Consider the following 12,079-nt stretch of genomic DNA (forward strand, 5'->3'; position numbering starts at 1 on the left):
CAGAACATTTAACACACCTTTATGAACGTTATCCTTTCCGGTGACAAGCAGAATGGCTGCGTTCGGTCTTCGGCCATCCCCATCTTGGGTTCCACATGTCCTCCCTTTAGATGACCACATGTCATATCTTATTTCACCCTATACAATGAGATAGTGACTGGCCTTGACTTTTATTAATTGTCATGGCAAAAGACACACAATTGAAAACTATCGTCACTGAAACTTAAAAGATATTCTCGCATCAGATGGAGTCAACATCATTCTTGGAATAAACACTTTTTCTCCAGCCATATTACCTGATAAAACCTTGGCTTTAATAACCCGACTTCCAAGTCTTGTGATGATCAACCTTGTACTATTGCATAATCCCGATGACTGATCTATATTTCTCAGTAACATCATAGGAACACCAACCTCTAGAGTAATAGAGTGATTTAAAACTCCAGAATATTTAATACTGTTTAGGAATTTCGGTGTATGTACGTGGTCCAAAGTTGTAAAAGCATGACCAGACATACAAATTGTATCAGAACTCAAATATGTCTTCTCAAGATTATGGTTGAGTGAAACCATATATTCATTGATAGATTCCACCATGTCAAGAGTCGGTGCAAGAATTGCTCTTTGCTGGAGGTAATCTATGTCATTGGAATGGTTAAAGAAATCAGGATAAGTACTTTCTATAATTGCAGATATTGGATCATCACAATTATGTATGAGAAGATCATCGAGGATTTGGACCTTTTCAATGCTATCAACAGTACTTCTAATTCTTCTATCACCGATTGCCAAAATCCAATCTGAAAATTCTTTTAACTCATCTAAATGTGGCCCTAACTGATTTCCTTGCAATCTCATATTCCTTGTTAGTATTAAGATTTGATAGTGGGGTTATAAATATGAAGAGTTTAGAGTAGCATTAATAATATCTTGCCGAGTACCTTTTATAATGACTGGCGAAATTTGTCTGAAGTCACTATCAAGAATAATTGTTTTACCTCCAAATGGTCGATCTAGACTGAATGTGTCTTTAAATCTAATAATATTTCTAAGAATTTGATCAAGAGATTCAAAACAGTATCTATACATCATTGGTGCCTCATCCCAAATAATCAACTTTATCTTGATGATCAATTTTGCTAGAGGACTACCCTTCTCTATATTGCATGTTGAATCTTCAATTGGATTGAGAGGAATTGCAAATCTTGAATGTGTTGTTCGACCTCCCGATAACAAAAGAGATACAATCTCACTTGATGCAACAGTTAACACAATATCTCATCTAGATCGTATACCTGAAGATAGAGTCCTCCAAATAAATGTCTTGTCAGTTCCTCCGTAACTATATAAAAAGAATAATCCACCTTTGGCTTTATCCACTGCTGCCATAATTTTCTCGTAAACTGAATTTTGTTCAGCCGTCAAATTTATTAATAATTATTGATATTCCTCTAACATTGAGTGTCTATTATAATATAATTCATCATGGATTAATCGATTGCTTGAGTCATCTTCTTATAATCAAATATGCATATGTCATATAATCATAATGAAAAACAGGTTTATCATGAAAAATTTATGTCAACTAAAAAAATTTAAAATTAAAATCATTACAAAAAGCCAAAATTAATTTCGGTAATTAGGCGTATAACTTGAAGAAAATACATCACAACTCGAAAGACCGAAAAAATAATAGCAAGTAAAAGAGTATGCACCCTTTCATCTTGAATAATTAATTCAATTGAGTTAGGATTTTCTGGTATCTCGCGGTCTGGAACGTGCCATAATCTAATAACACGAACCTTCAAATTCCAATTCATTTTGGTAGTTGATATTTCACTGATATAGTTAACGTTTGGAGCCATACTTTGCAGTAGGTCAAATCGAATAAATCACAATTTGTTTGTGTGGAAGCTGAACCCTAAGCAATGTAGAGAAGCCAAACCTAAGCAAATGTTGCTGAAATAAAGATTTCTAAGGAAAGACTATAAAAGGAGTCGGAATCTTAGTTTTCTGAAAACCTAATTTTTATAAAAGGTATGTGTAAGTGTCAAAACGTGTATTTTGATTGTTTCCTTGTCAAAAAAGATACCTACAATTGTGTATATTGTACATAAATAAGGCTAAATACAACAAAGCTTGTACTACTCTTTATTATTTATTTTTTAAATAAAAAAATATTATTTTAACTTAAAAGGAATGTGTAAGATACAAAACGAAAATTTAATTGATTCTTTCTCAAAAAAAGATACCTACCATAACTGAATTATACGCAAAAATTTAATTAATGATACCTACAGTAATATATATTGTACACAAATAAGGTCAGATACAAAGTTTGTACTCAATAAAAAATTATTATTTCAACTTAAAAGGAGTGTGTAAGATACAAAACGTATATTTCAATTGATTCTTTGTCAACAAAAAAAAAGAGACCTACCATAACTGAATTATACAAAAAAGGTTAACTAAATTATACTATTTTATGTTATTTATTTTCCAAATAAAATGAGCATTTAATAATATAATATAGATTCTGATTAGTTAACAGACATCCCTACCATAACTGAATTATACAAAAAAGGTTAACTAAATTATACTACTCTATGTTATTTATTTTTCAAATAAAAATCTATATTCAATAATATAATATAGATTCTGATTAGTCAACATACGTCAAATATATTTTCTATCATAATTTAAAAAAACCATTCTCATTCATCTACTACTTACATTAATTATGTTTCTATTTATAATTCTAAATTATCAATATTGTCCTAAAATTGTCAAGTGGCTTCATTTTAGCTTGCCACTTAGCTTAACCACAATGCATACCCAACTTTTAATATAATATAGAATATATTTTCTATCATAATTTAAAAAAATAATTCTCATTCATCTACTACTTCCATTAATTATGTTTCTATTTATAATTTTAAATTATTAGTATTGTCCTAAAATTGCCAAGTGACATTATTTAACTTGCCACTTGGATTAACTACAATGTATACTACCCAACTTTTAAGATAAGACATGATATATTAAGTTTATCGTGTTTCATTTATCTTTAAAATGTTACCAAAATCATGTGTTTTAGATAAAAGCCACCATATTCAACCGAACAGCTTGGTTATGTTGCCAAAAGCACGTCTCAAATAAAATCCAAACCTTCTTTAGTACGGCCTAAACGGGCCTAGTGGGCCGGTTCAAACGGTCCCGATCTCGGGCCGGTCCCAAATTAAACGGGCCAAACGATCCCCGACCAAATGGTCTTTTTATAGAAACTGGCCCGGGACTAAGCCCACAAATTCATAGTTCCGGGCTAAACGGTCCCGGCCCGCGGGCTAAATAGGCTAAGTGGGCCCAATGGATTTTTTAAAAAAAAAAAATTAAATAGAAATTAGAGACAAAAAGATGTTAAAAAAAATATCTAAGGCAATGCCTTGTAAATTTTATTATAGAATTATAACCTAAATTTTTTAATTCAAATTTAAAGTCTAAAGACAAAAATATTGTAAATAGATATTCAAAGCAATGCTTTGTAATTTTATTATAGCATTAAAAAAATATGACAATATCTTTCTTAGTCTTCCTTTCCCCTATGGAATGAGCACAACAAGGTGCTAATACCACCATTGAGAAGAAAAAGAAACTAATCAAGATGTGCCAAAATACAAGTTACATAATACATACTAATTTTTGTTCATACAAGTTACATGGTATCTCTTACAAACTTCATAAATTCATCAAGCTCCGGAGGAATTTTCGTTGGTGGTGGCGAAAAAGTAGCTTGGTCATCGCCGCTTCCGGGCAAAGTGGCATCCTCCGCAAGTTCAGCTAGCATTTCTTCGTTAGCTTCGTCTTCCTCTGGTTGTGATTTAGCAAGTTTAAAATTTCCTCTTTCCGACCGGATCCAATATCTGAAAAGTACTGATTTTTCCAAGCTCTCTCTCATAGACGCTCTATAATCACCGAGTTGAAGTCTTGTTTGACTGAAAGCGCTCTCCGTTGTCACTGTTGAAGCTTGAATAGTTAAAATATCTCGGGCCATCCTTGAAAAAATCGGAAAGTATTTTTCTTTGTCCTTCCACCATTCCAAAAGATTAAAGGAGCCGTCGGGATTCACTTCCTCAATTCCCTACGACAAATAAACTTCAAGCTCATTTAGTTGTGAAAAATCACTACTACTAGAAGCTTGAGAACCCCTAAACCTCGCCCAAGCACTAAGTACTCTTACTCCCGCAGTTCTTTTAGATGATTGAGAAGCAGAAGAAGAAGGATTTGAAACATTTAGTCTAGCATGATTTAATGCAACTTGATAAGCATTAAAAATATTTTGAGCATTTATTCTAATTGAGGCTATTGCTTCCAGAAGTTGAGACAGCTCCTCATCTTCAAGTGCTAAACCATTATAAACAGTTTCATACCAAAATTGAGGACCTCCTAATTTCATACAAGGATTTAACAAATCAGCAACACCATAAATAGGGGAAATAGGGGGAAAAAAATTTAAACTTTTTTCTCATAGAATCAATAGCAAGTTTATAAATTTCTCCACCCTCTGAAAAATGAGCAAACAAATTTGCAAGTTCTGCAATATAAACTAAACAGATAGAAATAGTAGGATAATATTACCTAAAAAATTTATTTCTAGCAATATGAAATTTTTTTTAAAAATCTAAAAGCATTTTAATATTAGCCCAATTCCCATTCGTAAGGTGCTCATCATCATCACTTACATGTGCATTAAATGTTGGGTTTATGGGGTTTTTATATTCATATGCAACAACCAAACTTTCATACATGTAATTCCTTCTAGTTGGACAAGGTTTAGGAACTTTTCTTTCTCTTAGGCCAAATTCATCGCATCTTTTAAAATATTCTCTAAGTCTACTTCTACGGTTTGAATAAAAAAGCCAGTTAAGAGCCATTTTAACCTTTTCAATTTCAATATTTAAAATTCTCATACCATCACCCACTAGGGTCAGCGTGACTAGGAGTAGGTACACTTTTCTCCTCGGCCAAAGCTTTCAGACGAAGATATCTCACTCTATCTTAAGGGTGTTTCAATATGTGTCTAGCCAAAGTTCCCGTCCCCCTCTCCCCCCGCGATCCAAAATATTTAAAAGCTAACTTCGTGCCACAAGTTTTACACTTAGCCTTATTTTCTGGAATTAGTTGAGTAAACAATGGCCAAACAGGAGATGTTTCCGTCCGTTTAGTAGGTTGTCTAGAAAAAGTAGGGGTAGTAACATGAGTATCAAATGGGGCATCATTTGGATTAGCAGGGTTAACACTAGTTGGGTTAACATCAGGAGCATGACTAGTAGGTGTATCATCATCTGGTTGAGTTTCATCAAAATCTATTTCCTCATCATCATTTTTATCAATAGTTAGATTAGAATAAAGAGCATTCATTAATTCATGGTCTGATTGTTCACCAGCTCTAATATTATGGCAAAATTAACTCTCAGTAAATTGTAATAAACTATTATCGCTATCAAGAATAACAGGTGTAAGACGGATATGAGGTTTGGTTCGGGGAGCCCGGGGCAGTGGAGGAGGAACAGATTGAGCACTATATTCGCCATTCTTGGATTTTCCCTTATTTTTACCAATTTTTTTTTTAAGGAAGCCATCTTAATTAATCAAGTAATAGAAAATAAATAAAACAAACAAAACTATAATATTAAAACTTAAGAGTTAGAACGAGTTTACCGAATTGATGAACAACTTGTTGAAAATTGATTATCGTTGAAGACTTGAAGACTTCAATTCACCAACTTCACAATTTTTTCATAAATTGTAACAATAAAGTAAGCAATAGTAGCAATTATAGAAGAAAATTAGAGAAAGATTATAATAGATTGATGGTTTTGTAAGAAAAATAAAAGAATGAGGGAGTATTTATAGTTAAAAATAGGAAAAAGTGTAATTATAAAAAGTTTGGGGTTAAAACAAAGTTGGGGAGGTTAAATGGCTATTTTTTAAATAGCCAACGGCTATTTTGTGACTTCCCCAACGGCTAGATTTTAAATAACATATTTTTATTTTTTTTTGAAATTTGACCGTTGGAACCGTTTGGCCTGCCAGGGATCGGTCCGGTCCCGGTCCCGGCGGTCCCAATTGTCGAACCGGCCCAGAAGCCCGGACCAGACCTACGAATATCGGTCCTGGCCTGCGATCCCGGTCCCGGACCGGCCCACTTGCCACCCTTATTTAGTAGAGCAATTTAGTGACCAAATGACAAATGTTACAAATTGAACCACAGCATTACAATTTCAAATCGTACTGGTTTTTTATTTACTGCTCAAGTAAAGTTTTTTAATCTAGGTTAAATAGAAAGATAATGAACCAAATCAAATCGTCCATATCTATAAATAGAATAATCTTATGCACATTATAAAAGCCAATATGAGAAGACCATCTAGATTTTGCAATCACCCATGACCAAAGAAAAAAGAACCTTCGAATTAATTAATTAATTATATTATTTTTTCACATTAAACAATTAATAAAACTCTAGGCTTAGTACACAATTTTTCAACAGGAGTTGGAAACATGGCAAGCTTGACCATCCCAATACAATGGGTGCTGTAATTCCAATCTTACCCTTTCCGCTTCTGTGTTTCCCTTCTTCCTCATCATTTCACTCCTCCTTAACCATGGATTCCACTTCTGCTTGGAATCCATAAACCCAAAAAAATAATTTTGAAACAAATTAATCAAATAAACACTCTCAAGGACAAAATAAAACTAAACCCCTGTGGTTCTTATTTTTTTTCTTTGAATTTTTTTCTTGAGGGATTTAAAATTATGTATAGATCTGGAACTGTAATGGCTTGGAACGTATTCAGATTCTGTACGGCCCTAAGAGGGCTGGGCTCAATCATGATCCTGTTGGTCCTAGGCGTTGTGGGCGTTACGTATTACGCCGTCGTTTTGACCAACTATGGCCCGTCCCTCGTCAGTGGTGGTGGAATTCTTGATGCCTTCATCGCTCTTTCCGTACTTGCCCTGTTCCATTGTTTGGTAAAATTCTTGACTTTTCTTGTATTGGGGTTCCTTTATTGATCATTTGTTTCAATGGGTTGCTAGGAATTTAGATATATGCGGGATTTGTGAAGTAATTGTGAAAAATATTCTTTTTTGGTGTTTTTAGTTATTTTATTTTTATTCTTGTATCTTTGTAAAAGTTAGGTGTTTGAGAATATTACAAGAACATGTTTATGCATCATGCACACTTGAATTTGATATGACTGTTTTTAGCTTGGTTAGGAATTGATGATAGTGTAGGGTTATGTGCAGAGGGGATCTAAGATTTTTTATAATATGGGAACACCAGTACACCACTAAAGAAAGGAGAAAAAAGAAAGTATTAAGTGGGTGCACCACTAAAGAAAGTATTATTTAGCCTCTTTGGAGTATAACTGCCAGCAAATAATATTAGATCAATTGAAGAATATATGTACATAAAATACCTAATTTGGCGGAGAGACAATGGGTTCACGTGCCCCATATATTGGGCTATAAATCCGTTCCTGGTTATGTGTGAGATTTACAGATTCCAAATGGAGCAGATAGTTTAGTGTGGGGAAAATAGAATTCATTTCCCATAATGAAAAATCTTACTCTCCTCTTAGAGATTTTGTATTCTTCTTGTTTTATGTTTATACGAAAGCCAAATGAATCTCTGGATGCACAGTAAGCTATTCTTTGTAGTATGTAGCTAAAGGATGTGTTGTTGATTAATCATTGCAGTTGGTGATGCTTTTATGGAGTTACTTCTCTGTCATTTTCACGGATCCTGGTAGTGTACCTCAAAGTTGGAATCCAGTCCTCGATGAAGAAAGAGGTGACACTGATCCATTAACTGCATCGGAATTTGGGGCTTCACCAGCTGATCCAGCAAACCCAAGAATACGGTTTTGTAAAAAGTGCAACCAGTTGAAACCACCTCGATGCCATCACTGTTCTGTTTGTGAGTTCTTGTTATGCACGTTTGTGATGATTTTTGTTTCTACTTTTTTTCATTCGAGATTGAGTTTTGCATGTTTCCGTGCTTAGGTGGAAGGTGTGTGCTAAAGATGGACCATCATTGCGTGTGGGTTGTCAATTGTGTTGGAGCACTAAACTACAAGTATTTCCTTCTTTTTCTGGTAAGTTTCATTATTCTTAAACGTTGAGAAGTATTCATGTACAGTTGTTAGCAAGATTCTAACTATCAGAAACTTAAAAAATATTGATATGTACCAGCGAAGCTGAAATTTCTCGGCGGCTTTTCTGCACTGACTACTGTCAGCCTTGGTTGTTAGCTTTCTGTTCTAATAGCTAAGGCCCTTTCTCTATTTAATTTAATGTATTGGGTGTTACACTAATTGCACCTTCCAAATTTCATTGGGTACACCACAAAGCTTCAAATGTTTTGTTTTAGACCAACTCCTTATGTTAAGCAGACACTAGGAAAGAGCTGTATGCTATATTTTGTTGTCATTCGTGATCCGGCTTGAATTCATATTCGTGCATTGTTCCGTAGTGCATCATGAGTAGCTGTGAGTTCTTGATCCTAAGCATAATCATCCTAGGATCTTAACTTATGACTTGTGTGTCTGTATGTTTATGCAGCTAATCGTACAAGTATTGAAAGAACTGGCTATTTTCATTTGAAAGATCTGCAAAACCACTTAAAATTGCATTAAGATTTGGACGTTAGCACTATCTTATTTGAACATACTGTGACCGCAGTGAGGAACTTATTTTGAAATATATGTGGCCTTGTTCTTCACCAAAATTTGTTTCTTGTTCTATGTTAGCGTACAACTCCGCCAATCTGAGCTTACTAGTTGGTACCAAGACCGGATAAAGGAGGGGTTTGTGGAGGTTGTTGGGCAGCATAAAAATAGTGATATCATGATGCAGCCGGCCCGTACTAGTTTGTGATTGAGGCTTAATTGATTGATCAATTGACTTGCATGTGATATTGAGTTAATATTTTCAATCGTATTCCTACCTGGTTTGCCTGTCAACTTACATTTGTATTTTCAATATTCAGAGGAGATACATTTTCACCAATGATGTTGCATTTCTTGACAATAAATACTTTACTAAACCTTTTTTCCCGAACTAATTACATCCTATCTTTATGCAGTTCTACACGTTCCTTGAAACCACTGTTGTGACTCTAGCATTACTGCCACAGTTTATTGCATTCTTCAGTGATGGAGAGATACCCGGGACTCCAAGCACTCTCGCTACCACTTTCCTTGCTTTTGGTAAGGTGTAGAAACCCTGCTTCCCAAACTTCCCCTCCTGTGGTTTCTTTTCTAGGTGTGTTATTTCCTATTAATTTCCACGATTCTTGTGTATTGCAGTTTTCAACCTTGCTTTTGCTTTGAGTGTATTGGGATTTCTGATCATGCACATATCCTTGGTAGCTGGTAATACCACAACCATTGAGGTATTACACCTTCCTTACTTTGGTTGAACGTTTAACTGGCGAACTGCTCTCTGATCTTAAGGGGAAAACTATTGCTATAATTTATTGTTTCTCTGTGTCTTGGTTTAGGAAGGTGCTCTTGCTAGATCAATTATCTAAGCTTGTTTATGAACTTTTATCATTTTCAACAAATTATCTAAGCGTGTGTATTTTGGTTCGTTTTGATTGGACCACCTTGTTTCGTTTGTGCAGAATCATGAAAGTCGCACTCTTCATATTTCCTCCACCCATGAAAAGAAGCAAACAAACAAAGATGAAGTAGAGAGATATTTCTCATTCATTTTGCTTTTCCCCACATGAGGTTTCTTGTCAAAACTCAAATTTACCAAGAACCTAGATTTTACCTGGGGGGTTAAGTGGTGATCCCACAGGAGAAAATGACCCTGTAACACTTCCTCAGCCAGACTTGGCAAGAATAGCAGAGCAAATACACGGTTATCTTTTAATATTCTCATGTTTTCTTATTGATCACTATGGTCCTCTATTACTAGAGGTTGCCTCCTTTCATAGAATCCTTCTGTTGCCGATGGCTTCTAAAAATCTGACGTTGACCCTTCAAACACCGTATAAAAATTCTGGAAGATATCTTTATTCTTTACAGTAACTACTGGGCTAAACTGTGGGGTTTACCCAAAGAGACCATGGCTTATTTACATCTTTTACTGATCAGCTTCTTTCAACTCAAACTCTTTTATTTGAATTCTAGGTCTTAAGAACCAACTGCTCCTTTGAGGCCACTGCTTGTGCTTCTCTTGGGATCCAATAAATTACTATGAATTTTTTTTCGAGAAATAGGTCACTTTGAGGAATTCGAATTTGTAGTTTCCACAGTTCGTTTGCCCACTTTACCAATGGGATTTTAGTATTCTTTGCCACACTAATACACCTTCTTGCTTCAGGCATATGAGAAGAAGACCACTCCAAAATGGCGCTATGATCTTGGTCGGAAGAGGAATTTTGAACAGGTTAGTTAACTTTGGAAGAGATTGAGATTGTCAATTCTTTGTTTTCAATGGTGGTTGCTCTCAGTTGCAATGGGAAAATTGATGCATCTCATGTAGCAATTTGAACTAAATTATAGTCAAAACTCATGTAAAAAGGTACAAGATCAAGGGGGGTAGTTTCAACCTGTAGAAGGAATCTGTTGTGTCTGGAGCTAACCATTTTTCTCCCGTTTCTTGGAGTCTGTTTGAAACTGGGTCAAACACTTTCAATTGAATATTGGTATTTTATGTATACGTATTACTGAAAAGAGGGAACAGAGGATTACTTCTTTATATAGGACTAGGAAGCTGTTAGCGCCAACTTAGGACGTGGATAGACCCACATGCATATTACCTGGGTTTTAATCAAATTACGAAAACCCCCATATAGAATTGATGTATGCATTTGCTTTTAAGATAGGAAAGCTTGGAGTGAATAAGAACCCTGGTTCCTAGTAAATTTAACTCTGTAATTAAGGAAGCCAGAGCAAGAAGTTTTCAGGAATTTGTACTCTGTGATGACCCCTTGTTTTCTTAGTGGGACTTAATGAATGCATTAGGATGATTCAAATGCATGTCAAGGGTATGATATTTTTCTTGAAAAGAAAGGGTTGGACACAGCAAAAACAAGTACTGTTAGGAAGGACCAAATCTCAAGCTTTTCCAACATATGGTGTGAGCCTGTGTGTTTCTGACTGCTCGAGTCCATGTATGGTAGTTTGATGTCTTCTTTGGCTAGAGTCCCCTTATTGAGTTTGTGGTGTTACCTTCATCTGTGTTCTATGTTATATCCATCTCATTTCACCCTTGTAATCTGTAATTTTATGCATCAGGTTTTTGGCCTGGACAAACGGTATTGGTTCATCCCAGCTTACTCAGAAGAAGATTTAAGAAGGATACCCGCCCTTCATGGTCTTGAATACCCGTCAAAGCCGGAACTTGAATCCCAAGTATTCTAGGAATCACAAGTACATTACCATGTTGAGTTTGTTTTTTTAAACTTTTGTAACGATTATAGAGTAGTACCTAATTGATGCACATTCAACTGATGAAATTTGGTGTAACTATTTGAAATGTGGCCTGTGCATCTACTGGTGCTGTGCAAAGATGTAGGAGAGGCCTGAGCAGCCAAAGGATGTAATGATATGTCCATTTCGTTTGAGTATCCGTTAGGGAAATGTAAGATAGAAGTTCTGCTTATAGACCGGTGTTTTTGTAAGATCAACTGCTTGTGGATTGATCTTTGATGACTCTTCCACAGTGAAGTGTTAATGTAATTCGATTGTTCATCTCTTGGAAGTGTGTAAAGTGATATCGTTTGAATCGAAAATAATGAGTTTAAGTTGGACATACCGATGATATTCCACTAATAAAATTATTTAATTAGAAAGAATTGGATATTGTTGTTATTGTGCTTTCTTGACAATATACTGTTTTCAAATTAATCAAAGGTTAGGGATATATATAATACAGACGGTAGCTAAGGCATTCAGAGTCACATTAATTAGTCTGACGATCGATCTGTGTCGTGTAGCAACGGCCCCAAAACTTTGAGGCCCAAGATATTTTAATAGAGGATTTTTTTATTTTATTTTCGCTT

The 12,079-nt window shown here is 35.0% G+C and overlaps 2 protein-coding genes across 2 annotated transcripts; one reads left to right on the forward strand and one right to left on the reverse strand.

Moving 5' to 3' along the window:
- Positions 1–213: 213 nt before the first annotated feature.
- Positions 214–1,389, reverse strand: LOC138906553 (uncharacterized). Its single transcript, XM_070195609.1, has 3 exons — positions 1,296–1,389; positions 942–1,175; positions 214–845 (listed from the first exon to the last, which is right to left on the reverse strand). Exons 1-3 carry the CDS (start codon positions 1,387–1,389, stop codon positions 214–216), a joined length of 960 nt encoding a protein of 319 aa, XP_070051710.1.
- A 5,152-nt stretch (positions 1,390–6,541) lies between these two features.
- On the forward strand, positions 6,542–11,773 carry LOC104108733 (probable protein S-acyltransferase 14). Its single transcript, XM_009617840.4, has 7 exons — positions 6,542–7,032; positions 7,762–7,981; positions 8,068–8,159; positions 9,149–9,272; positions 9,372–9,457; positions 10,396–10,461; positions 11,313–11,773. Exons 1-7 carry the CDS (start codon positions 6,817–6,819, stop codon positions 11,436–11,438), a joined length of 930 nt encoding a protein of 309 aa, XP_009616135.1. The 5' UTR covers positions 6,542–6,816; the 3' UTR covers positions 11,439–11,773.
- The last annotated feature ends 306 nt before the right edge of the window (positions 11,774–12,079 follow it).

Source organism: Nicotiana tomentosiformis, chromosome 1 (genome assembly GCF_000390325.3).
Source record: "Nicotiana tomentosiformis chromosome 1, ASM39032v3, whole genome shotgun sequence".
In the NCBI taxonomy this organism is placed as follows: domain Eukaryota; kingdom Viridiplantae; phylum Streptophyta; class Magnoliopsida; order Solanales; family Solanaceae; genus Nicotiana; species Nicotiana tomentosiformis.

Coding starts and splice junctions, on each gene's coding strand:
- LOC138906553 (XM_070195609.1), bottom strand. CDS start 1,389: ATGGCAGCAGTGGATAAAGCCAAAGGTGGATTATTCTTTTTATATAGT. Junction 1,176..1,295: donor TTGGAGGACTCTATCTTCAG/GTATACGATCTA, acceptor ATCCAATTGAAG/ATTCAACATGCAATATAGAG. Junction 846..941: donor TTCGCCAGTCATTATAAAAG/GTACTCGGCAAG, acceptor TGAGATTGCAAG/GAAATCAGTTAGGGCCACAT.
- LOC104108733 (XM_009617840.4), top strand. CDS start 6,817: ATGTATAGATCTGGAACTGTAATGGCTTGGAACGTATTCAGATTCTGT. Junction 9,273..9,371: donor TACCACTTTCCTTGCTTTTG/GTAAGGTGTAGA, acceptor TGTGTATTGCAG/TTTTCAACCTTGCTTTTGCT. Junction 9,458..10,395: donor GTAATACCACAACCATTGAG/GTATTACACCTT, acceptor TTCTTGCTTCAG/GCATATGAGAAGAAGACCAC.